Source organism: Crassostrea angulata, chromosome 4, assembly GCF_025612915.1.
Source record: "Crassostrea angulata isolate pt1a10 chromosome 4, ASM2561291v2, whole genome shotgun sequence".
Classification (NCBI taxonomy): domain Eukaryota; kingdom Metazoa; phylum Mollusca; class Bivalvia; order Ostreida; family Ostreidae; genus Magallana; species Magallana angulata.
In genome coordinates, this window is record NC_069114.1 from 27694251 (window position 1) to 27720827 (window position 26577).

Sequence of the window (26577 nt, forward strand, 5' to 3'; positions counted from 1 at the left end):
TTTTATTAAATTCAGCGCTTTAATCGACTGAGCAATTCAGAAATAACACTTGAAGATATAAATATTGACCACTTTGATAGAAATCAGTTTCCGAAATTTTTTGTCGGTTTTTTATAAAATAGACCAAAGGTCCGGGTGCCTCTAAGAAAATTCTATCTTGATTTATTCTTTAGAACAAAACCTATCAAAATATCTTAAGATTTATATTAGGAGTTGACCAATCCTGAAGGATATCTAGGCCAAAAACTGTAAAGAAATTTGCCATTTTATGGAGAAAATGATGGTCGCCCGCTTGGGCACGTGGGTTTTTTCCGGGCGCTCCTACTTCCTTCCACAACAATGACTCCCGTCGCGCTTACATCCGTGCCGACGAGAGATATTGATATAAAGTTGTTATTACTTGACCAATGGTTGTAAAATAAATAATTTAGTTTAAGCTCAGAGGAAGTGACAGGATTGGGAGAATAAAGCTTAATATTGAATTCTTCTCCAGTGTTCAAGTTTAATATGGAATATCCATAAAAGCCATCTCACACGGATAGACAAACAGTAATACTCAATGAAAACTTGGAATTTTTTTTTTAAAATGGCTAAAATGTAGGCCTAGAGTAAAACAACAGCTGGAAGATAAACACAGCGGCTCTTTTCTAACTCAACATATCTTACTTTTGATTAGTCCTTTGACGTACCATTTTTAAGAAAATAAAACAAAGTACGTTACATATATGTATTTATATATTTATCTTAACAGCTTTATTGATTGCTTATGGATTTTATCCTTTAAAGTTTATTATTGAGTTTTCAAGGCAGAAAACGACAAAAGCTTTTACACTTTTACATGATACACCTTTAGAAAAACTTTTAATTTCATTTTAGTAAATCTTTGTGGTGAACTTACTTTTCAGGATCTACATGACAATTCTATCTGTATAAAATACATCTTATTTTACAATCAATCGCTAAAAGCAAGTTGAACATCAAATAATTATTAATAGAATATTAAGGAAAATTACACAAATTTATGATAAACTGTTAGATATATGTAGTATATGAACTGCTTTACTTTACTTTAAAAGAAGTTGCAGGAGGAAATAACAAAAATCTATTTTCAATAAATTTAACAAGTTTAAGGTTAATATAATTCCTGTAGAATTTTAAGAAAAAAATAATCCATATTTTCTGCACCGAAAATGATTTTCTATGGGAATTGTTATTTCCTTATGGGATATTAATATTTAAAGGTAAATACGAGGGTTGTTAGAAAAGTTCGCGGACAATTTCGATTGTGAGCGGACCATTCGCATAATTCCAACGAAACTTTTCAGATTAAAATTTGACGTATTTTCTGAGAAATATGTAAAGATTTGTATGTTTTAAATGCACCATAAAAAATATACAGCATAATTATTTTGATAAGATATGCTTCACGGAGCATGTCAGATTTTTAGATTTTGTACGCATTTGGCCTTATTAAGAAAATGTACCGTCCAAGCGCATAAAAATGAACGATATTTCATATGACATCACAATGGCTTATGAAGGTCATATTGTGAATGTTTCTATTAAATGAAGAATCTTTGACCGTTTTATCGCCGAATTTGGACGAACAACGCTCGAAAAATGGGTCGCTGTATCTTTTTCATAAACATTCAAATTCCTATGATTTTTGGCATACCTTTTCAATTGGCAGTCATTTAATAAAACATACGCCATCCTACAAAGTACACAGTAATTTTGCCGCAAATGACTTTGTACGCGAACTTTTCTAACAGCCCTCGTATCTCACCTGCCCGGTAAGACACACTAAAAAAGTGCTTATATACATGTACTCTCTAGACAATGGTCTATCACTTGGTATACATGTTTATGGATTATTACGAAACTGCATCTTAAGCATGTGCAAAAAATATCACCTTGGCTTTAAGGCCAAGATCTAGTAAATGATTCCAGACTGTCTTTTTGGTGCTAGAACCATTATGACGTCATAATTGATTTGATGAATGTCTTCCCGTATTTTACGGCTTTAAAGGAGTTATGTAGAAAATAAAACAATATTTTGACATTCTATATTTTATCACGGGTAAATTAATCCCGGTACCTATATTCAATTTGACATCATTTTAAATAGGAGGCCAAGAGCTTGTTTTAATGTCGTTTTTGGCGAGACTGTAGGCAATCTAGATATTTTTCATTAGTCAAAAATGGTCAAAAATCCCAGATTTGTTACTTTTATCCTTCATATTTCATAGAAAATCGTTGTTTAAACCTGATTTTTCATTGTGTTTACCTAAAAATTAAGCCCCGGTATACCATATGAAACAAAAATATTGCTATGAAGCATCATTAAAAGAATTTATATCCTGAACTTCATAATCCTGTAGGCACCTTTCATTTACTGAATCTTGACCTTAACTAATTTTTTGGCACAGTGTTGTAAGTCTTTATAACTGTACACAGTCACAGCTCTCATCGTTACTGTAAGAAAAATATGCTTAGTATTTGCAACACACCATTTATTTATGAAAGTTTGTAATTTTTCGTTATATTATATGAAATAATGTAAGTTTCTTTGAATGTGGAATAAAATACTAATAAAAAAATTTAGATATTGAATATTAATCTCGAAGGTGATAGTAACAATTAAAAAACTCTAAAACGACATTACACTACATTCTAATGCTTTTAGTAATATTTGCACTTTTGAGAAAAGAAAATTAATACACTAATTATAAAAATGTAAGGAGGTTTACCTTTTGATTAAAGTTCATTTTTATCTCAAACAGAAATAAATAAGCATTGATTGTGCGTTACAGCGTACAACTGATCTAAGAAAAAATCAGATAACTAAAGATAATACAAATTTAAACATAATCTAAAATGAAATCTCATTGACAAAATGAAATAGACTCAAAGATGTGGGTAGCAAAATCCTTTATAAAGATGTATTTTCTTTGACAGTCACTGCAGGTTTCTTGCATTGAAAGAAAGCAAGTCAAGATGATGAGTACCTTAGCATTTATATGTTTGTCACTTTTGGTCCAAAACGTAGATGCTTTTGCAGGTAAGAAAAAAACATTATTTTTAATAAATAAGTGAGAATACTAATGTATTCCTTAGGAATTACTATGATGTTACGTTTACTCATTTGCAAACAGTTATATATTGTCAACGTTTATTGTATAATTGTTTTATCCAGTGAATGGCCAAACCGATGTCCGCCATAGCAATCCTTGTTTAAACGGAGGCAAGTGTGAGCTACACAGCGGTGCCCTTGCCAGTCCGGTGACTTCCTGCAAATGCCCCGTGGAATGGTCAGGAGATAAATGCGAGAATCCTACAAGCGGTCAGTAAAATTTTATGATTACACTCTGTGAAAAGGGTTCGATGGTCATGACGATTTTATACTACATTATTAATATATATAATAAATAATATAATATGTAATATATAAATATATATATATATATATCTTCACTACTGATGTGGAGTAATATTAAAAAAAAAACCACTTGTATATCACAAAAGAAGAGACCTCTAGGGCTGATATTGGTTTCTGTTTTTACAAAAAGCATATCGATTTCCGTCCCACTTCTTGATTCTAGGCTATTTACAGTAAACTATTTGGTTCTAGATCTCAAAATGATTAGTGATTGAAAAAAGTTTCACAGTTGTTGTCAGAGCAGTATGAGTTAGATTTTTTTTTTTAATATTTTTTTTTTAGTTTAAATTTCATAATACGATACATGTTCTTCATATGCGGTTATTTACAACCAAGGACTAAGCAACTATCGAAAGTCTTGCGTGACGCGATCTCAAAGGTCGCAAACTCTTTGCAACAAATAAAGCACATCGCCTAAGTTTTTCCATCAGAAATACCAGGAAGAGTTAACACTATAAGAAGATCGAAGTTTAATATACAAAATGTACAATTCTCCTTAAAAAATAAAACGGTGGTTTTAAAAACCGTTTAATTTAAAAAAGAAAATGTACGCCAACAGATGGAATCGAATCACGGGACAAAAATAATATATGCGATATAGACAGCGCTTTAACCTTCTGAGCTATCCAGGACTTAAAACATTACATGTAAATATATATCAGTAGTAACTAGTTTCCGAAATTTTTTCGGTTTTTTGCAGAATTCGAACCCAGGGCCAGGGTGCTTCTAAGAAAATTTTATTTAAATTCATTCCTTAGAACAAAACATATCAAAATACCCAAGATTTACGTAGGGGCAGGTCGGTCCTGAAGGATATCTAGGCCAAAACTATCCAAAAATATACACTTTTACTGAAGAAAAAAACTTTTAAGATTTTAAAAAATAAAACTGCAAGAGCTTTGTGTTAGGGTTAAAATGCAAATTTGAAAAGTTTAGAAATATCAACAGTAATAAGATTAGGATTTGGTTCGTTTCAGTGCCTGCAATTCGACACGATTTTGGAGAACGGAGTGATATGACAGTATCAGGAAACCTACGACAGTGGCCCGTATGATCTTTTTTGTTATTTAACTCCGTTATTTAATTAATGATTAATTTTGTAAATCGATGGATGTGTCTATATTTAGATAATGGTCATACTTTTTAGGAGCTTGGAGAAAACGGTGAAGCTGGCATTGGGCATATTAAATCTAACGAAACATTCCAACTTGCAACAAATTTTTTGCTCGAAACTGGTAAAACTTTTTTCTTAATTAAATCAAGATATCTTGATTGTAATCATTTTATGATAACGTTTAAACAATCAATCTACAATACAAAACGATAAAAAAAAACGCATTTAAGATGATATGAGAAAATGATTCTTTGTTTGTTTTGCCTGTATAATCGAGAAAAATTTGGAGAGTTAACAAAAACTAGTAAATGGTTATAAAGTTTAAGTTCAGTATACAGAAAAATCAAATAAATTATCATGACAATGCTGTGAAATTGTTTATGGTATGATGTGGTTCTAACGTTTAACCATTAAGTATTTTGACATGTTTTTGCAGGTAAATCAGCTTGCGCCAGCTTCTTCTACAGACGAGAAAAAACGGGGTCCACTTTAAAATTCTTCTATACCACTTCCGGACTTCGTCGTTCTTTGTGGGAATCCGTGCAGGACGTATCTATCAACAATACGTGGAAACAAGTAAAGATTGATTTATTAGGAATTCAGTATCTGGGAAACGTTGTCCTGGTGAGTTGTTCAACCCCTATTAAAATTAATCAATTTTTAAACCTACTGGTATATAGAAGTTGCTAATGGCTAGTACAGTTCAATGAAACTTTATTTCACAAAATGTTTCTGAAAAATGTTTAATGAACTATTTATAATTCCTTCTACGGTCATACCAACCATCATAGCCATCGTCTTTTGCAATTGTTTTCTTTACTTTTTTAAATTTATGTATAAGGACCCTAGTTTACCTCTTTATTATTCAATTCATAATACAGTTTAAGAAAAAAAAAATTTAATAAGAAAAACCTTTCTTTACAAATGAGCTTACATATTTATTTCATATAAATTTTACAAGCCGCACCGCGACTATACAATACATTGTCAAAAATTTACTTGTAGCTTTTCCTGTTTTTGTTTTCCTAATCCAAAACAAATTTTTAAAAAGCCGTTTTGTGATTACATTGTTCAATAAAAGCTATCATAAGAGTTCATTTTTCAGCTTAACACATGTCATTTTAACAAATTCTACCCCGTATTTTTTTAGATTGAAATATTTTTTACATTATATATATATGTTTTCATGTCTATTACAAATCTCAGTTTTGACCTAAATCTGGTCCCTGCGGGTCACGCTTTGAAAATTAAAAAAAATTGGAATAGTTTAACACTTATTTATTCTCATTGTATATTCATTTTCTGTATGCTTATGAAAAACTTAGTGATACAAATTTTAAAGTTTTAATCTCATTAATGTGTACAGTGTATAGAGTTATATTTATTAGTAGGCGTTCATAACGTTATTTTTGTTTCTTTTATAGACATTGGAAGGAAACACAACGCCTTCCTCTGGTTATCTGGACATTGATAACGTCCTGATAGTGGATTTAGCATGTTCTCTAGTTAATTTCTAATAAAGTATATTGTTAATTCCATGAAACAGAGTGGTCTGGTGTATTTTCCGGCTGTCCCGGCCCTTTCATAATCAAATTCAGTAAGATTGTGATACAAGATACATGTACACTTTTCATGTTTAGTATAATAGGGTATACTATATTTACGTATATTTTCGTATTTTGAAATAAGTGAATTTAATTGTTGGATATAATAACGAAGAAAATGTGCTTGTTTTAATTGATGTTGAGGTCAAGTGCGAAAAATCCCTATTATTCATAATGAATCCAGTCGTTTCCATTTTAATTGGAACAAATCTATATTCTTCATTCAAATCGTCTAACATTAGGCTTGCTGCAACAAAGGAAAATTTTAAACAGATGTAATAGGTCCGAACAATGACTTATATATCAAAATAGGATGTTTACCCAAACATTCAAGTGGCAAAACAAAGCGCTCAAAGCGCTTGATGTACAAAGCGTTTCTCTTCATTTCAAATGCAAATATACACCCATTTGCTTTTACTTACGATGTATTCAGTTTTTGAATTATTTTTTAAAAATCTTACTCTTCATCAATTCGGCCCACTTTTTTTTGTAAATCAATTTATCGTTTTAAAAAACTTCCAAAGGTCGAGGTCACTGGTTTGCTTAGGGTATTAAAATAAAAAGTAAATGAGTAAAAGTTTAAGTTAATTTGGATAATAATTATCAACACATCCGATCAATCTCATTTAAATATTTTCTTAAACAAAAGCATTTTTCAAACAAGTATATGGAATAACTTGTAATTGAGTTATCTATTATAACACACTACATTAATGCCGCTTACTGAAATGATAGAAATAATAATGTTTGGTTTAAGATTACTATATAACACCTTGATATTATATATTGTTATACTTTTATGTTAAATACTGAAATCCGATTGGTTAAGACGCAGTTAATAATATTTTCTATTACCCTCAGCGTTAGCAACGCACTTAGCAACGGGTAACATTAAAAAAAGTGTTACATGCGCGAAAATTATGCGCGTACGGTTCGCTGTAGAATTCACTTTATTCCTATATAAAAGCAGTAAAATTTTCTTAAAAATTAAGACATTCAGTATAACAAAATAAATAGTGCCTGTTTGGGAGGATAACAGTTGAAATTGACACCCCTCGAAAACCATTGTCAACCTCCGCTTCGCGTTGGTTGACAATGGTTTTCTCTGGGTGTCAATTTCAACTGTTACCTTCCCAAACAGGCACTATTTATATAATAATTACTGTATTGACAGAAAACAGCGATAAATGTTTTATTATATGATTCGGAGACAAATTGATACAGACATATCAAATTGAGTGTTATCAAGCGAGGAAAACATCATTATCATCTCTGAAACTGGATAACAAAACCCTCATTATGTATCACTGTTCCTATCGTCGATCAAAATAACAAAATTGATTGATTTTTTTTTCAGTTTAAATACAAATGTTGTACCCTTAAATCAAACTTATTCGGCACCTTTTAAATTGCTGTGACAAAAGGTTATTTGAAGATCATAGTAAAAAATTATAAACAGAAATTCCATTGTCCATTTCATGAAAATGTGGGTCCAGTTTACATTGAAATGCAATTTAAAAAATGATCAATAATAATTACTTAGTATTTCTCTGTAACAAGGTTATTCCCTTTTTAATTATAAGGCTCTTTTGTAAATGAAATTACCTCTTACTGAGGTTTAGAAGTCAAATGTATAAAATACGTAAACATTTACGTCGATATTTAAAAAATCAACAGATGTATTATACAAATAGATATAAAGTATTACCTACCTATTGATTTAGATGGTGAATGCTGGAACAATATTCAGTAGCTTGATTGAATACACGGGCAATGATTTTGATATTCTGCATTGTAAAGAAATAAAAACTGCAAGAAATCAACGATGATATAAACGTTTATAGTACAATATGTGATTGAATTTATACTATGCTATGTAAATAAGTAATGAGAATGTATCATTTCTTGAGTTATCATTTCATGTCCCATTTAGATCATTAATCCTTAATTCAATGTTCACACGTAAATTCATTAATACTTTATTTGGATGTAGCTGTTTTAATCCACAAGGTTATCAATATCTAAAAGGGCATACTTCAAGTGATCCCTACGTTTTAGAAAAATAATAATATTACCATTATCAAATATTGAAACCTTTTCCATGCCTTCCCAACAAAAACAAAAAATCTATGGTAAATGACTGTACAAAAAAAAGTTGATGCAATTTGAACTGAATACTGAAATATATTTTATATCTTTACATTCCACACATTTTTGCATGTGAAGTTTGTGGAAAGCTACTGCAGTTATAACACTATAACACACACAGGGTACTTAAAAAGTATAAATGTCGAGTCTTAATATGATGTAACAAACGCTGAACGCTGCAAAATGCAAGCCAAAATCAAAGTTCACGTTTGTAGCTGCTACAGTGGTTCTTTCATTTATATGAACTTACCATTGGGATAAAAAAAAAATACTTTTGAGGTAAAATTATCATATTTTTTTTTAAAGATAAAGTGTCATAACTGCAGCAGTGTGTGCAAACAAATTATCATAACGCACTAACGCGTGTTACTCATCTATAAAATGTTTTTAAAAAACCACCGTAAGTGGCGCTGAATTTGTTTTCGGCACTCGTTAAGACTGTCGTTATCCGCTACATGATATAGATCAGGATAAAATGAAATACACGTAACTGCACATATCATGTGCTTATTAATATACTTTTTATTAGCTCATAAATCCAGAAGAAAAAATATAACTTTATTATCCTAGCATACATGTAACTTTGTATGATATATTTTTCTGTATTAGTACAGAAACAGGAAAAAAAAAACAATTTAAAATCTGGTCGATGAAAATAAGTTCAACGATTAATACCTCGAGCAGCTCGTGGCCTAACGAATCTGAAATGAAGGATAATAATATACAAATATTTCATGGTTGGCCGATGGTCAATGTAACAAGGTGGGATTTTACCTGTAGTTAATGACCCAGCGCATCGTAATGGGTAGTTAAATCTCCCCGTCCCTTAATCCCCCTACCCTGCGTGGTACCGAAGTGCTATGTAGACGTCGGAATTCATGCCACTAATGGAAGACCGGAAAAGATGACCGACGCTGAACAGATTCTGATATTTTTGCTGTGTGCTTCATATACAGGTATGGTTACTTCAGGAAAGATGCATCTTTAAGTTTGATTTTTAAGAGAAAATAATTTGGAGCACTGGAAAACTGATATATTTATCATACTTTAAGCTAATAAATAAGTTGAATTTTTAAAAAGAGGTCAAGTGATGTACTCGAATCTAAAATCTAGTTTTGCTCAGACTAATGTCCTTCATTTGGTACCAGGTAGCACGGGCATTTGCTTCTCTTGTAAAAAATCAACAAATGTTATGAAAATAACAAGGTGCATCGTATACTATATTAAACGGGAAACAAACAAAAGTCTTTAAAATATAATACATTCATGTAGCTTAATTGATAAACTTTTTAGGCACCTTTAACTACCAAAAATCACTTTGACACCGACTCTCCACTGATTGGAGATAATAAAGACAAATACAATAAACCGGTTAATTAAGGTGGCTCGATACACCAATGCATTATCTTATGGATCGATGAAGAATCATTTGTAGTAAATTTGAAGTAAAGTAATCATGGTAGTAAATATTTGTCCACTGCAATTCTTTAAAAAATTGAAAGTGATTTTCGAAGGAATGAAAATTATGAATTAAACAACTTATAACAATATTATTAAGGTAACTTTTTATGACAGAAAAGTGCATTTGTCAGGTAAAAATAGTCTAATAAGACTGTAGCAATTTTTTCTCCTCTTTTACAATTGATACGTCTGATATTTTGATTTGGATCAGGGCTAGCAATGTCTGAAGGTCTGTCCTCGACGCCGCCTACGGCCTGTAACTCCTCTGTGGTGATGGCGTGTGAATGGGGAAAGCCTGGAATCCATTATGAACGATCATTGGACCCATGCAAGTAAGCAATGCAATATAAGCCCCTTTTTAACCTTTGCAACAGCTTTAAGATATTTGACATCGATTAAGTTGTTAAATTCATAAAAAAAAAGTTAATATATGATGGTCTTGGGCAATGAAATTTAGTTGTTTTTTGTTTTTTTTTGGTTGAAAAAAATAAATAAACCGCGCGTATGATAAATGATGATGATAATTGATGATAACGATGAACAATTTTCAAGCTATTACGAATACTGGGGGAATTGTTTGAAGTTTCTGGAAGCGAACTGCCGTGGGGACAGCTATTATGAGGAGCGCGTGTACAGCCACCAGTTTGATGGCGTCTACTATTGTCCATGGCAATTTCCAGGTATACTAAAAAACTATTTCTGCAGCGTCTTATCATCAAAACATATTCTATTATTATCATATTACATGTAGTGTTAGTCGTTAAGCAAAAAAAAAAAAACCGAATGTGCAATTGACCAATAATTTAGAACAATTAAAATCACGATTGATATCGTTTTAAACAAAATATCACTTATGGCATGACTGAAAAAATGATGGATAAATGGTCAGTTTTGAAACCTGTAACATGTATATAATGCTATATCGTTGTTATTTAGGTATATGTTTAAACACATTCAGTTTCCTTAGTGTCCTCAGTTATACATTGCTGTCACATGTTAACTACATTTATAATGATTAGACAAAGTTGGTTGGTGGTCGAAGTTAATGCTTTCCATATTTAGATTAAAAAAATCAAACTTTTCAGATTTTCAAGCTTAAGGATGACGTTTACTCAGAATGAAAAAAAAATCCACTGATGATAATGAAAAACCATCTATTGTGTGTTATAGACCTTTGCTTGTATTGTTATTTTTCACTTTCAGAAAAGTAGGTCAATGACCTACTTTTTGAGTTAATGGCCATTGAATATTTATTGAAAAATCAAGAAAAATCACATAAAATTTTACACTACGATTGAGATTTTCTTAATTAAAAAAATATTACAAATAATCAAACACTTTAAAAAATAAGATACACTTTATGAATTGTAGTGGCACTAAATAAGTACACAACATTAAGATTTCAGCATAAATTTTTAAAAATAATTCAGTCCGAATTTCCTCTATCATTTTTTAAATCCCTTTCCATTTTTGATTCAATTTTACAAAAAATTGAATGATGATAATACAAAAACGTTTATGGTATTGAACTACTTATATTGACCTTATTCTGTTGGCATAAAATTTATATGAGGTCAATGATCAAAATTTTGAGATATGGTGTCTTTTATCGTTTTTATGAATTTTTTAATATTTTTATTATTCGTGCCATAAGATTATTTTTATGAATAAGTGAAGTAAAACTAACGGAAAATATGCAAAATTACATACAATTAAATATAAAATCCTAACTTTTTATATTAGACTACTGCCAAAAAACTTTTAGCAGAAAACAAAATCTGCAAAATTTAGTCCGAATTTCCTCTGTTTGACTAAAAGTCAATTTTTGTTTGAGCCTAATTTTATAATAAAGTAAAACTATTGAATGTTTTGTCAATAATAATTCATTTCATAAATACTTTTTGTGTTTAGAACAAATTTTACTCATTACATTGAACTTTATAACAATCGGAATTTGAGAACTCAAACCCTGAGTAAATAACACCCTTAAGTCACTACAGAATATTCTCATTTTCTCATTAATTCCTGTCTTTTTAGGAGACCAACCCGTCCCGGGATGTGACAAGCGAAAAATGTTACAGTGTAAGATAAAAGTCGGCGAGGAAAAAAACAAACATGGGGCAGGAGATTGTCCGTGAGTCCATTATAACAGCATTTTCAACCACAGAATTGTATTCGTTTAAAATATTAATCCAATAACACTTATAATTTGTCTAATGTCCTCCTAACGAGAATAAACGGTTTGTCAAGAGTTTGATAACACCATAGCGGCAATTTCTTAAAAAATTGCTTTAGAAAATCTAAGCTCACCTCATAAATTGATGAAGAGAAAACTCCAGATTTTGAGACTTTTCTTCTGTATTTTAGTTATAATTTTCCGGCGCTTGTTGTCAGAAAACATTTTGTTTAGGTTTAGTTTTTTCATATACATTGAAACAAAAGTAAGTGTTAGTGTTTACAAATAATTTCAGCCCTGTCATTTAAATAAACTGTACGCAATGTGATTCGATACATTTTTTCTATTCGATGTTAAGTACCTTATATGACTTGAATGCAAACATCTACTTATATTACTCAAAACTAAATCTCTCAATATAAAAAAAAAAACCCGGAAAATTAACAAGATAATTTAATTTTTTTTTATAATGTACGAAGACTTGGTGGCAAATTACACGCGCATTGAATTTTTTCCCCAAAGTCTGTTATTTTTCAGAGCAATGTAAGACTGTTCTTCCTGTTTCAGATATCGAGAGAGGTATAAAGTCTGTCTGGAGAGTTTCCGGGATACCTGCTCTGATTATCATCTGTATCATCGTGAGCTCAGTTCCTGGAAGCACATCACGCATTTAGACTGTCCTCATCTTCTTGGTAAATTAATTACAAGTAGTTTCCAACTCAAAATTCCTGGAAAATTAGATAATAAAATTAAAATATTTGACGCAAAATTTAGTAATCTGACAGATAAATAATGGGATCTTGGATGTACTTTGACTGTATGATTGTAAGCGCAATTATAAGTTATCCTATACCAAGTTTTTATGCTCCTGCTAAAAAATCGCCGTGGGCATATAATTTTACCCCGTTTTCTAATATCGTCAATCGACCATCAATAACTTTCCGTTCAATATCTCAGCATCAGTTGCACACACTCAACTCAATTGAATTGATATAAGGATATGTCATAGGAATTTACAGGTAGTAATAGAATCATTTCCAGGTCTGAAGATTTTTGAAAGTTATTCCCTTTGAATAGTTTCAGCGCTTTAACTTTTGAAGGGATGTTTAATCCCATAAAGTTATAATTGCATAATTACTAGTATACGGGGTATTTTACCAGAACGTACAGACTAAATTCAAGTTTGGTCCAAGTCCGCAAAGTTATGTCCCTTGAATCTAAAAAAGGGAGAAATTTGTTCAAACAAATGTAGAACTAAAAATGGCATTTCAAATTATGGAAGCATGGGGGCCACTTGTGGCGTTACGATATATCTATTTGATATTACTTCAAAATAAAAAAAAAACAACAACCTGTAAATTGAATACAAAATACATTAAAGAAATATGTTAAGACGGCTCTATGGTCGTTGCCATTTTAATATAATAAATAAAATAGACAGGCCTTCATCACATTGCTGTTTGACACAATTACATAAAGTCCAAGCTTTTGTTAAAATAGTTCTCTCATACTATCACATGGGTTTATGAGGTACATACCGTACAGTATAACGTACATATTTCATGTACATTACTTAGAGGTATGTCAATTTTGTATAGGTAACAAAAGTGTAGATAAAGAGATGAAGAAAAAAAGATGGTGAGACAGCGTCAAATATTTTTAGATTAAACAAAGTTCCTCTCAGCAATGTATCCTTATACATTAACGTAAACATAGATTCAATAACATTTATGGGGTTTTTTTAATAAGAAAAGATATCCAGAAATCTTTTTTCTCATGTTAAATCCTTACACTTTAGTAAAGAATTGGATTTATCAGCAATTTTAGCATCATTACAGAATTTGTTTGAGTGTTTTACAAGCAGAATTTTATTTCACTTCCCAGCAATTGCATAATGGACATTGTTCTTCATTTTCTCTGTAGGTTGCAATATAACACTTTATAAATCATGTTGGGATAAAATGGAATTGGGAAAATTGAATATCTACGACATCAGTTCATTTAAAAACCTATGTGGGTATGTATTCATAATATGCCAAGACTTATCGTTTATTTCTGTCTTCTGAATCGCGAAGCAATTTCAGATTTCAAGATTGCTTCCTGACCTTTGTACCTTTTCTGTGAATTCAAGAACCTCAGTGCGGCGATGAAATCAAAATCCAAGTAATTTATAATAGTTTAACCAATCCAACTTTATTAATAGTTAAAACGGACAGTGCTCATACCCCTGGGGTTAGAACCTTTGATTTCATTATTGCAAGTGGGAGTCGAACTCAGATATAAAGGTTTATACCTCACCGCTGTAGATTAAAACTCATCTGAAATTAAATCCTTTTAGTTATTGAAATACATTAAAAATGATATAATTTTAAGCGGTTAGCGTGTACGCTAAACGCTTTACGTCATGTAATCAAAACTATTACGCAACCGGATGCCTCCTCAAAGCACTACCTATAGGATGAATCAAAATATTGAGAGTACTCAGTGAGTCGATCTTCATTTAAAGTAATTATACTTTTTTTAAACACTCACATTTTCACTTTTCATCACAATATAATTATTGTTTTTTTAATGATGTAAACATATACTGAGTTTGGCCAAGTTTTTTGAAAACACATACACACAAATACATACAATTATGCTGGATGTTAACGATTTACGGTAAAATGTTGATTGATTTTTTTTTTCAATATATAAACTTTTAATGCAAATACTTGCTAACCGCTTCTCAGTACTTTCAGTACTTTGATTTACAGTAAGAATTTAAACGAGACCATGACATGCCTTTTAGACCAAAGAGACAGGTGTCAGTACTCATCGGATTCTGCTCTGTGGGACTCTAAGTGGGAATTCCAGATGACTCTTTACTCCTGTTACGGAGTTCCAGGTTTGATAGGAAATATTTGGTTGGTTGTTTTCTTGTTTTAGACCACATTCAAGAGAATCAAATGTCGCCCTTCCAAAAACTGTAACCTAAAAGTCATCAACATATCTGGTATTATTCTGTTATTAAGCTTGGTAAAAAAGTTGAGCCTAGTACGTAATACTATGCATGTAATTTTGTATGATGAGAATAATTGTCAGCTAAAACGAGATAACTCTGCTTAGTATAAATGCCACAATACGGACTCGAAAATCTATTGTTACATGTAGCTTTCAGTCGGTATCATGTAGTTATGATTTACTGTTTGTCAAATATACCATCTTAAAAAAGAATTCGTAAATTTGTTTAGATTTTTCAATTTTACTGTAAATGTATTCAACAGCCTGAATTATGAAGATATAAGATATATATATATATATATATATATATATATATATATATATATATATATATATATATATATATATATATATATATATATATATATATATATTAAAATCAAAATATACATTCATAATATATTGATATTTTACTTTTATGTGTTAGCCCTTTTAAAGCTTTTCAATACTTTTAAAAAAATTCATCCAAATCATTTTTCCAAAATCACACATTTTGGTTAAAACAGAATTTTTAAAGAGAACATTCTTAGAAAAATATCAACGTATTTAAAGATAGAAACACACAAGATAAATGTAACTTTAACATAATGCTCGTACATAGAACATAATTATATAGAAAGTTTACATTTGCTTGGGATTTTGCAGATTTACCCGTTTTATGTTCGTAGAATGCAACCTCGCTATGTTACATCAATGTGCGATAGACCACTACTCCGAGAATCTTTGGATGATGACCGTACCAACCCCTCAACAGGCCAAGGCGGTCTGCAGGTAAAAATACCCCCCCCCCCCCCCCCGGACATATAGGACCATGCTACTTACAATGATATCATTTGTCAAAATTACACTCTGTGAAATGATACAGGAAAATACAATACATGTAATGCCTGTCAATTTTTAAAGAACAAGGGACGTTATTGGCCAAAAAATGCCGTGTTTTAAAAGCTAATGATACCTACCATTTTCAAAAGCCAAGAATAAACAAAACTCAATAGTATATGATTTATTCATATAACTCTAGTGTAAGTATGATACATTTTACGTTAAACACGGCGCCTTTTTAAAACGAAACGTCGACATTTTACGAAGCCTTTGACGCGGCGTTATAAACATGACGGACAGGCTTAACTGGATTTTAACACAACCAAACATTTCTCTTATTTTTTTTTTCTTCTATTTTTTTCTTGGTATTAGTATTTATTTCCAAACTTTCCATTCCCTTTGTTTAGAATAAAAATTTCATATTAACTAACCCGACATAGTTAGGGAATCCGTACTGCTGAGAAATACTCGAAAGCCAGTAGAGGAAAATGAATATATACCAAGTATGATTCCCTCTATTTTATTACGAAAATGGATTGTACATTCATAGCTCTGTTGAAATTGACAGAACTGAAATATAAACGATCCAGTTCTTACTAGTTTATCGATCGGTCGAAACCTTCAGCAACCTAAGAAAAATCCCGGACTACACGAAATAATCATGGTGATGTTAGAATCAAATTCCAATAGGAGACGATTTGGCTGTTTCTTATACCTAACGTACTGATGTACGTAACAATAATTTTGTTAATTTTTCTGACTTTTTTCAACCAATTTATTAATTTGTTATTAGAAAGATGTAAATATAAACAATAAATTAGCGATCAATGCAGAGAAAAAGAACGCGGGTAATGTAATTTTTTTCTGCAATGTCGCCACCTTCATTTACCGCATGAATCACCATAGAAATCATTTTATTGTTTAATACCTTACTTTTACTTTGTTAGTTTCTTGATTTTTTCTAATACACAAACAACTACGTACATGTAATTTAAGACAATCGACGCGCGTAGATAAAACAATTTAGCAACTTTATAAATGCGGAAATTTCACAAAGAAAATCATTTACCAACCGGTACATTAATATACAAGAAAACTCATTAATTAAACAGATGAATAATATATTATAACTTCTAGCAAGTATTAAGAACGAGCACAGGTCAATGCACTTTCTTTTCAATCTAATTACGTGTGCTTTGTATAGATAAAACCTATAAACCTGGTCATAGATCGTATACAAACTTTTAGTCATTGTGTGGAGATCGTTGTTTAAACCGTGAGTCTAGAAGAAACAAAATTTATTCAAATAAGACATTAGTAGTTCAGTCACTGTTAGTATGCACAAACATACATTCAGAGAGAGAGAGAGAGAGAGAGAGAGAGAGTTTGTTAATTTCCGTTCAACGTATAGAATATATAGAAATTAAACTTCACGCTCGCAGTGTAAGAATCATATCAAACATAACAAACAATGTAAGACTAAGTTATTGCTGATCATACTTCTATTATCTTCGGACTTGAAAAACAAAGGAACGACACGTTTTTGTTGTCGACTCACGGAAGGAGCATGTGATGCAGCTAACGGGCTGAGTATATATAGCACGTTGACTCTGAAACTGCTTGGTTGAATTTCATCATAATATGCTATTGTGCATTATTTTATTGATTGAAGGATTTAATATATGACAACTAGATTAAATAAATAGCTTATATTAGTGATTTAAAATTAAATGTACGTTAAGTTGAGTCTATCACACATTCTCTCTCTCTCTCTCTCTCTCTCTCTCTCTCTCTCTCTCTCTCTCTCTCTCTCTCTCTCTCTCTCTCTCGTTTCTTGGAACAAGTGATGTAGCCTGTAAACAAAAGGTTTCTAAGTGGTTTGATGAAGATGAAGTCTAAAATTTTAGACAAGATCACGAAAGACACTTTATCTACCGATTCACTAATTCTGCGCGCTAAAAAAATGAATATTTACATTTTTCAGTGTCTTTACCTGTGATAACACTACGTATCGATTTTGTACTGTACAGTCCAATAAATTCAAATGACGTATAATTGGGGCGCAAGTGGGGTTTGATTATTTATATTCCAATAATTAATCGTACAATTGCTGATAATTATATGAATATAAGTAATAAGAGATCATTCTTTGAGTATTATGAGGTGATAATTTCGGTCGGGGCGTGATCAAATCCAATAAAGCCCGACGGGCTTTATGATAGATTTGATCACGCCCCGACCGAAATTATCACCTCATAACGTTTAAAGAATATTCAATATACCGTTGTATGAAACATGTGCATGTTTTATAGGGGAAAAAAATAGATGCTAGTAAATATAAAAGATTTTATAGAAAGAAAATATTGAAAAGTACGTTCTATGAACTTTGGGATTTAAAACTAAAGTAGCTGCAGGACTGTAGCGTAGCTCCCGATCTCAGATTGAGACAAAAAAATTAATTTGGTTCAAAGTTTAAAACACAGTGAAGTCTAAAGACAATTGTTGTCCTTTATGTAAATGGTGTGAATAAACAGTTGCTCTTGGGATGTTGTAAGATGTCTTTAAAGCCTGACAGCATCAACAATTTTTAAGACTGTTGTCGAGAAACATGCATCCTCTAGAACTTTGTAAGCATTTGGTCGCATTTTACGCACTTACATCGTATGCTTAAACTATATATCTCCACGGCATATCAAAGAAATCAGTCCATGTAGTGTAAGAAAATAACTTTGGTCTTCTCGATTTTTTACGGAGAGGGAGAAAATAATATAATCATGAACCAAAGTTGAAATTAACTGCATTTATCGTTTTTATCGAGAAGATATAATTGTTTTCATTAATATTTTAGATTTGATATCGCTGAATAAAGTAAAGCCCGAGACATTTTTCCAAAAACTAGCAACGGCGGACTTTTTTTTTTGGAGGGGGGTGGGTAAAAATGGGATTAATCGGGTAACAGTCGGCAGTTCATCAGTCGTTGTCTTGGACGATGTCGTATTCATTTTTCGTCGGCCGACCAATTTTGTGTCCATCGGGCCAAGTTACAATTTTTTTTTCTGCGTCGGCGGCCGATTTCTTCAGTTAAACCAGTCGTTCAATACTAGTAGTCCATCGAGCAATTCTCAATCATCTTCCGACCTTCGGAAGACAGTTCTTATGTCTGTCGTCGCTCGGTCGATCGACAATTGGATTTTCTTAAATGTCGGCCGACTGACGATCGAGGGTCAACTGGTCTTTGGGGCGATTTTGACAAATCGGCTACGATCAACCGTATACGGATTAGGTTTAACATTTACCGGCTATCGGTTAATATATAAGCGGCGGTCAGGCGCGGAACCCTTTTCCTCGATAAATTGAAGCAATGCCCACGAAGTTACAGGTAAATATTCAGCAATTGCGAACTTGTCTATTTAATCAGCCGACCATCGGTACTAGTCGAAAGTAAGAAAAGATCACGGAAGACGAAGACAATATGACAATATGTCTAACGTCTGTTCTGGTTTTACGATTGGTTAAACTACTTCGTTCACATATGACGGATCCAAATGGACTTAAACATAAACTGTTTACTTAAAGAGGAGATTATTAGTGCTTTGACCAATCCTTTCAATATGTCGGCGATTATTTTCTGTTATGATCTCAACAAAAATCCACTGTAAAAATTTTATATAATCGTTTACATCTAAATAGTGTGTGTGTTGTAATTTTCTATTTATTTATTTATCAATGTATTTATTTTTCGTTTGCAGTTTCTATTTCTTTTTTCTTTTGGCTTCTCTTACGTAGCCTATACAAAAAATTATTTTAGATTTTTATAAGATAAACCCTCTTTCACCGGTGAAAACCGCGTGTTACGCCGAGTAACTGTCCGTGTCGGATCGCGTTGTGCAATTTTCTAATCCTTTTTGCTAAATTCACATTGTTCACAGTTATTAACCGTCACCATTTTCAGTATATGAATTTGTTATGATACAGAAAATAAGTATGTTAAATATAAAAGTGGTTAATGCATGTGAAAAGTTTTAATTTCAGCAAAGATTATTCATATTTCTATATATTATAACGATTTTTGGAGATCATTCCATGTTCAGCGTACACTAGTGACGTCATAATGAAAAATGACGTCATTTTGGTGCCTGTAGAATTTAGCCAGTATCGAACTTAGTAAAATGCACCACATCAAAAAACAAAACTAAGACGTTGAAAATATGATAAATTTTGCGGCCAAATACGGCTAATAACGTCCCTTGTTCTTTATTAAATATTTGTATTTGAAATTATATTTCCTCAAAAGTTCTCGTTTGTCAAGAAAGGATATAAATGCGTTAATGAAATAATTTCATTAGAAATATTTTTTTTGGCGTTGAACCCTTGCATAATAAAGACAATTAACTACCTGATTGGGATTGCAGGAACTATAAATCTTACATGCGATGCGTGGCGCCGTACAAAGAGAGTTGTATCCAGAACAAGGAGCGACTCCAGGACATGGGTACCGAGTCACTGTACTCGGTGGTTGACAGAATGGAAACTCTTTACCAGTATGTTTCCTTACTGTGTGAGGATCATTATGAGGGTACGCTATCACGTACATCGTGCATACATGTATAGTAGAGAGGGTGGTGGTGGTGGTGGGGGGGGGGGTTGTCCCCTCTACTTTTAAATATATCATTTACCAATTTTTATATAATTGTAGAGAAATAACTTTGCAAGCAAATATGGCCGGCAACTTTTTCGGTCAAACCTACTTTTAAACACATATGTAACCTTCTCATCCAGTACATATAATGTAGATCTTAAGATGGATGGTATCTTATAATATATGTGCTTCATGTAGGTATATTTTTTTCTCACTTGTGAACGTCAAGTGTGTTAAATACTCACATCTAAATAAATCATTTTCACGTTAGGATTTAATAATCAATATAACCAGCGTAAAAAGGAGTTTTACAAGCCTAAACTGATAATCAAAGAAAGAAATAAAAAGAATGAAACTGTTATTACCGTCTTCCTTGGAAGACGGTATAAAGAGTTGAAATAATTTACAATCTCCGGATTGTGCACTTCCTTTCCTTTGTGATTGGTTGAAAATACATGATGTGAAAATTTACATTTATTTCATTGGTTGAAATACTGTTCGGCGCAAGGGAGATAATTTTCTGATGATCTTTTTCACGTACGACTTAACAAATTTTGTAGATTTCAAATCTTAAAGCTGCTTGGTCCGATTTTATATCAAATTTTATACACGCTTTTAAACGATGGCTATGCTTAGTATATGTATAATAAGAGACATTGCAGTAGTTTTACTCGTCATTTATGCCAAATTTCAATGAAGAAAAATACGTACAAAATTTGCTATAATAACAAAACAAACGACATTAAAAGGTACCGCGTTATTTCGCCTCATGTTAAATTTCACCCCTGACGACGAGACGGGTATGGTTGTATTACGACTTTGACATCGCTTTAAATAAAGATCGAAATGATCAGACAAATTACAAATAAACATGTGTACGCTTTGTTCGCTAATATTTCCAAAGTCTGCTTTCTTTACAACCGATGCATAGCATGCGGGTTGAATAACCCCAATCATTCGGGGGACGAAACCAAGCGGTTTCCTTTTCTAAACATTCCCGTGATGCATTTTGGTTTGTTTTTTCGTTTGCCCAAAGAGAAATTATTTTTATTTACTTTGAATATTTCTAACTTTGAAAGGAGACTGATTCTGCTGGTGTAAATAGGAGAAAGTCCATAACTTTCTAAGATAAATGATTTGTATGGAAAAAATTTTGATACTGTAATTACAAAAAAATCGGACCAAGCAGCTTTAAAGTGAGAAAACGAAAAAGCAATACAAATTGCTATGAATGAAATTCAGCCTTTGGTTTTCAGGTCCAACTAGTTGAAAGTAACAATATCTATTGAAATTATTTGTTTTTCTTTTAGAATTGTTTATTCAAATATTTATACAAATGTCAGGTGCCTGTCAGGTGCCTGTGCTTAAATAGATAAATGCAGTGGCATAACTTTGATTTTATAAAAATAATACGAGTCTACGACCCTACCTAAGATTTCTTTCACCCTATAGTCGATCTCAACTTACAAGCGCGGGTACGCAGTTCTCAATTTTAGACACGCAGGCTTAAACGACACATGAAACAAAAATGTTTGGATAAATCCACTCGTCATGCTATGTAGAGGAAGGTGACATTTATATAAAAAAGAATTAAACTGTCTTTGATAACTAAGTGCTGTTTAGGGTTTGTTCTAAAGACGGTAAGCTTTTTTAAAAAAGCTGAACTTGTTGTTTTTGACAACGATTATGTACTATGATTTTAGATATCATCCAATATGGCGCCGGCTGTTTTGATACGTCGTTAACAAGCACGGGCTTGTTTTCTTGTGAATCAGATAGGCACCCAATAAAAGACTACGCTCCAGATCAGATAAGGTGTATGTAAGTACATGTAGATGTTTTTATACAAAATTGTATTGTTTCAGAAAAGTTCTTCTGCGGTTTAAAAATTGCAACAAATACTATAACAACTTAATATCTCAGTAACTAGTTCTGTAGTTTTCGATATTAGTTTGGAAAATTTTGTTTGATTATTACGTTTATTTACGTGGAATATTTATTTTAAAAACCCCCCAAAAAACCAAGAGTTCCAAATAACAATTATAAACAGAGAATGATGGTTTCTTGGAAAGCAATAAATTATACCCTATTACATGTAAATGTAAATTTACATATCCTGTTCAATTGTTTATTTATCTGGATTGATCACAACATGTTTCAGATCTCTACAGAATCAAACGTCATGCATCAGAAATATATTGTCTGGAATGGGAAGTTGTGTAGAAAAGTCAGTAGAGGTAGCTATTGCAATCGCCACGTCGTTCGAAAACTTCCTTCTTGCACTTCACCATAGATTTACCTGTGAAGGATCTTTGCCGGGTAATTCATTGGTCTTTCCCCCCAAATTATTTTAAAGATATTAATTAAATTCTAATTGTTGGTAACGCGCTGTGTGATTGGTATTTTAAGGTGTTATGAAACACCTCCATATTGTGACGTAGGTCCTATCGAAACCCAAAATACTCAAGCATAATTTTATAGGTTTTTTTCAAAAATTGTAGAGAGATAACTATAAATTTGTAAATTATCGAATCCTGCTGGGTTTTTTTAATGTATATTATTACCTTCAAGTTTCCAAAATTTTTAAAATATATCCCTTTTCAAATAGTGTTTTTGATAATTATAAAAAAAGGTGAAAGTATCTTGATTATAATGTACTTTTATCCATTATTAAAATATTGATATCAAATTCAAATGCATTAAATTTTACTTTTTCTGTACGTCCTAATTACTCGTATGTGCTATCAATCTGAATGAAGTTTTTGTGCAAGCTCTTGATCTTTGATTTGAATAACAGGGGCCAAGCTCGTTTTAACATTAATTTCAATGTCACCATAAATAAAGAAAGGGGTCGAACTCCGACCCCGATAAAAAACTACCAGCTCGCTTCAAAAGCCTAATAAATCAATTAATTTTTTAAACACTCGCAATATGCATGTATACAGCATTATTGCAAAAAGTCGAGAAACAATTGCACTAAGTTTTTAAAATATTACATCAAACGCACGCTACTTACATCCTTAAATTCCGATAAAATTCCTCAAATACTCTCTATACTGAACTTTTATTCTACAGCCACCGTAACTTCTGACCTGACCGGCCATTGTGATAGCTAATGTTAAACTCAATTTCTTTGGTTAATATTCCTGATGGTCCAATCAGAATCGGTCTTTCTCGAAGACGTCAAAATGGCTGGCCCTGTCAGAAGTCAATGTGGTTGCAGAATAAAAGTCCAGTATGGAGAGTATTTAAGGAATTTTATCGGAGTTTTTGTATGCAAGTAGCGTGCGTTTGATGTAATATTTTAAAAGATTAGTGCCATTGTTTCTCGACTTGTTGCAGTAATGCTGCAATGTCAATGACATAGGCAAAATCCCATCGTGAGCCCTGGACCGGTAAATGTCCGAGTAAAAATAAACTGGCGACTTTGAGAGAATAATGACGTATATCTCGCTATTTTAAGACCCATCAACTTGAAATTTGGCATGAGAGTATCTCAGACATTACTTCTCTGAAAAATACATGCATATTGCGAGTGTTTGAAAAATTAATTGATTTATTAGGCTTTTGAAGCGAGCTGGAAGTTTTTTATCTGGGTCGGAGTTCGACCCCTTTCTTTATTTATGGTCACATTGAAATTAATATTAAAACGGGCTTGGTCCCTTTTGGATGTAGCATTTATAAACACTGAACAAATAATTAAGTGATAACTTTTTAATTGCTTAGTTAAACTGTCTACAAGAGCTCCATCAACGACAAGTACTACAATTACTACAACAGGACGCCCGATTCCGGATGACGTCGGGTCTTCCATAACTTCGTCATTCTTCTCTCAGTCGCCGACACCTGCGTCACAGAATGACGTCAGCAAGTCAACACATGTTCGATGTGGATACTGGATGCCAGTGCTGGTTCTCTTACTGACGTTTTATATGTAATGGATAAATAACGAGATGGTGTTGAATAGTTTAGAGAAAACATTCCCTCCGAGGGCCGAAGGCCCGAGGAGGGGATGTTTTCTCTAAACTATTCAACACTATCGAGTTATTTATCTTACTTAAAAAAATTCCCCCATTTGAGCCTCTAAGAAGCATTGACCCATTCATATATCCAACTGTGATGTCATACAAAAGTATAATTCCAGCAATACCATACACAATAGCCTAACCAAACACACCTTTTTAATCATGGACAAGTGAACAGGTGTGCATGTTATAGAAAATCATACCGTTGTACTGAGCAGACATGGATTTAGAAGATGAATTTTTAACGCAAAGTACACACTTGTACAATGTTTATAGAGATCCACAGTTATTGGAAAGACATGGATACCGTTTGAATGAATGATATTTTAAACTTGCAAGGAGAAAGGAAAAATCAGAACTTTGACGTCAATTAACAGGCGATGATTTATCTAAAAAATTGATAGGAGTCTTGTGAAGTCATAGTGCGACAATATTTCCTATATTGTTAAACTAATTAGAAGGAGTGATATACATTGTAGTTCAAGGTTCAAAGAGGAAGTCTAAAAAGTTTATGAAAGTGATTTATATGTGATCCCGAATCTATCAAAATTAAGAAAAGGAGATATTTCTGCAAAAAAATTATTCGTGGCTGATCGGATATACATTTATGGATGACAAAATTCTGTTTTATAAATTTGGATTTATGTTGGAAATACACGTTTCAACATTTTTTCAGTTTTCTTTGTTTAATGCCCAGTTGGATATTTGAATATCCAACTGATTGACGGTTGGATATTAAAAATATCCAACTCCTATCAGTTGGATATTCATATATCCAACACCTGCTGGTTGAATAGTGAAAATAAACGTTGACTAAATACAATGGGTGACGTCATAGAAGTTTTTTAATTGAGGATTTAAAAAAAACACTTTGAAAGTATAACACTCATTTGGCGTGTAAAATGTTGCATTTGCTGTTCTAATTTTGATATAAGCATTAAAAACGTGATTAAAACTGTTATTCGTAGTTTAAAACATAATAATAATATAAATTTCATTTTTATGATTTCATTAATATTCGTTGCATGTTAATTTTCGTGGATTCTGTTGTTGGGTCGATCCACGAAATTGAATTTTCATTGAAAATCATTTATTTATTCAAATTTTGGATTGATAGTATCACGGACCACAAATTATACATGTACCTATCCTTGACACTGCATGTGGTTCTCACTTATGCACAACAGTAGATGTCCATAAATATTATTAAAACTACAGTGCAATCACAAATTCGTAAAATAAATTATGGTGGAATCTTGTGAACTATGTTCAAGACGTCTGATTCATATTCAGAGAGATGTTATCCATGTAATCTAATGATAGCATTTTATAATAATAATTGGAGGAAAGGAATGCAATCTTTTTTATTTTATCATCTACAACTCGCTGCGTGGAATAATGTACATGTTAATATATATATATATATATATATATTATATATATATATATATATATATATATATATATATATATATATATATATATATATATATATATATATATATATATATATATATATATATATATATATATATATATATATATATATATATATATATATATATATATATATATATATTTATATATATATATATATATATATAAATATATATATATATATATATATATATATATATATATATATATATATATATATATATATATATATAGGTAAATCCTTAATAGGTAAATCCTTAATAGGTAAATTCATTTAAGTTTTCTATATATATATATATATATATATATATATATATATATATATATATATATATATATATATATATATATATATATATATATATATATATATATATATATATATATCACAGTACACATAAAGAAAACACCTTTACGTTATCACGTGCTATACAAAACAGGCAAAACCTTACTGGCTTAATTTGTATTTTGCGTGCCACACTTATCATATATATGTTTTGTAAATGTGTGCAATGCTGATGTGCTTATTAAATGATTCGACGTTGAAATAAAATATAAATGAATGTTATATTATTTCATTTTGTTGACGATATCTGCTGAGAGTCAAAAGAGTATAACTCTAGAGAACGTCAATTGATATATATTACTTCAGAAATACTATATGATCATTAATGTATTATCGATCTGTGATTTTGTAAAAAGACATATC

General features: G+C 31.5%; 2 protein-coding genes across 3 annotated transcripts; both read left to right on the top strand.

Annotated features, from left to right (window-relative positions):
• Nucleotides 1–4421: 4421 nt before the first annotated feature.
• On the top strand, nt 4422–6115 carry LOC128179497 (uncharacterized). Of its 2 annotated transcripts, none has more exons than XM_052846924.1 (4): nt 4422–4487; nt 4587–4674; nt 4990–5177; nt 5978–6115. In XM_052846924.1, exons 1-4 carry the CDS (start codon nt 4455–4457, stop codon nt 6068–6070), a joined length of 402 nt encoding a protein of 133 aa, XP_052702884.1. In that variant the 5' UTR covers nt 4422–4454; the 3' UTR covers nt 6071–6115. The 2 variants fall into 2 exon arrangements, with proteins under 2 accessions (XP_052702884.1, XP_052702885.1); XM_052846925.1 differs by having other exon boundaries at nt 4990–5129; nt 5978–6107.
• Nucleotides 6116–9144: 3029 nt separating this feature from the next.
• LOC128182379 (uncharacterized) lies at nt 9145–25858 on the top strand. Its single transcript, XM_052850983.1, has 12 exons — nt 9145–9261; nt 9978–10098; nt 10319–10446; nt 11804–11900; nt 12510–12634; nt 13866–13959; nt 14699–14829; nt 15614–15716; nt 20180–20343; nt 22110–22227; nt 22568–22725; nt 24133–25858. The coding sequence occupies exons 1-12, from the start codon at nt 9210–9212 to the stop codon at nt 24342–24344; spliced, it is 1503 nt and encodes a 500-aa protein (XP_052706943.1). The 5' UTR covers nt 9145–9209; the 3' UTR covers nt 24345–25858.
• The last annotated feature ends 719 nt before the right edge of the window (nt 25859–26577 follow it).

Coding starts and splice junctions, on each gene's coding strand:
- LOC128179497 (XM_052846924.1), top strand. CDS start 4,455: ATGACAGTATCAGGAAACCTACGACAGTGGCCC. Junction 4,675..4,989: donor AAATTTTTTGCTCGAAACTG/GTAAAACTTTTT, acceptor ATGTTTTTGCAG/GTAAATCAGCTTGCGCCAGC. Junction 5,178..5,977: donor ATCTGGGAAACGTTGTCCTG/GTGAGTTGTTCA, acceptor TTTCTTTTATAG/ACATTGGAAGGAAACACAAC.
- LOC128182379 (XM_052850983.1), top strand. CDS start 9,210: ATGACCGACGCTGAACAGATTCTGATATTTTTGCTGTGTGCTTCATAT. Junction 10,099..10,318: donor CGATCATTGGACCCATGCAA/GTAAGCAATGCA, acceptor ACAATTTTCAAG/CTATTACGAATACTGGGGGA. Junction 22,726..24,132: donor CTGTGAAGGATCTTTGCCGG/GTAATTCATTGG, acceptor TTAATTGCTTAG/TTAAACTGTCTACAAGAGCT.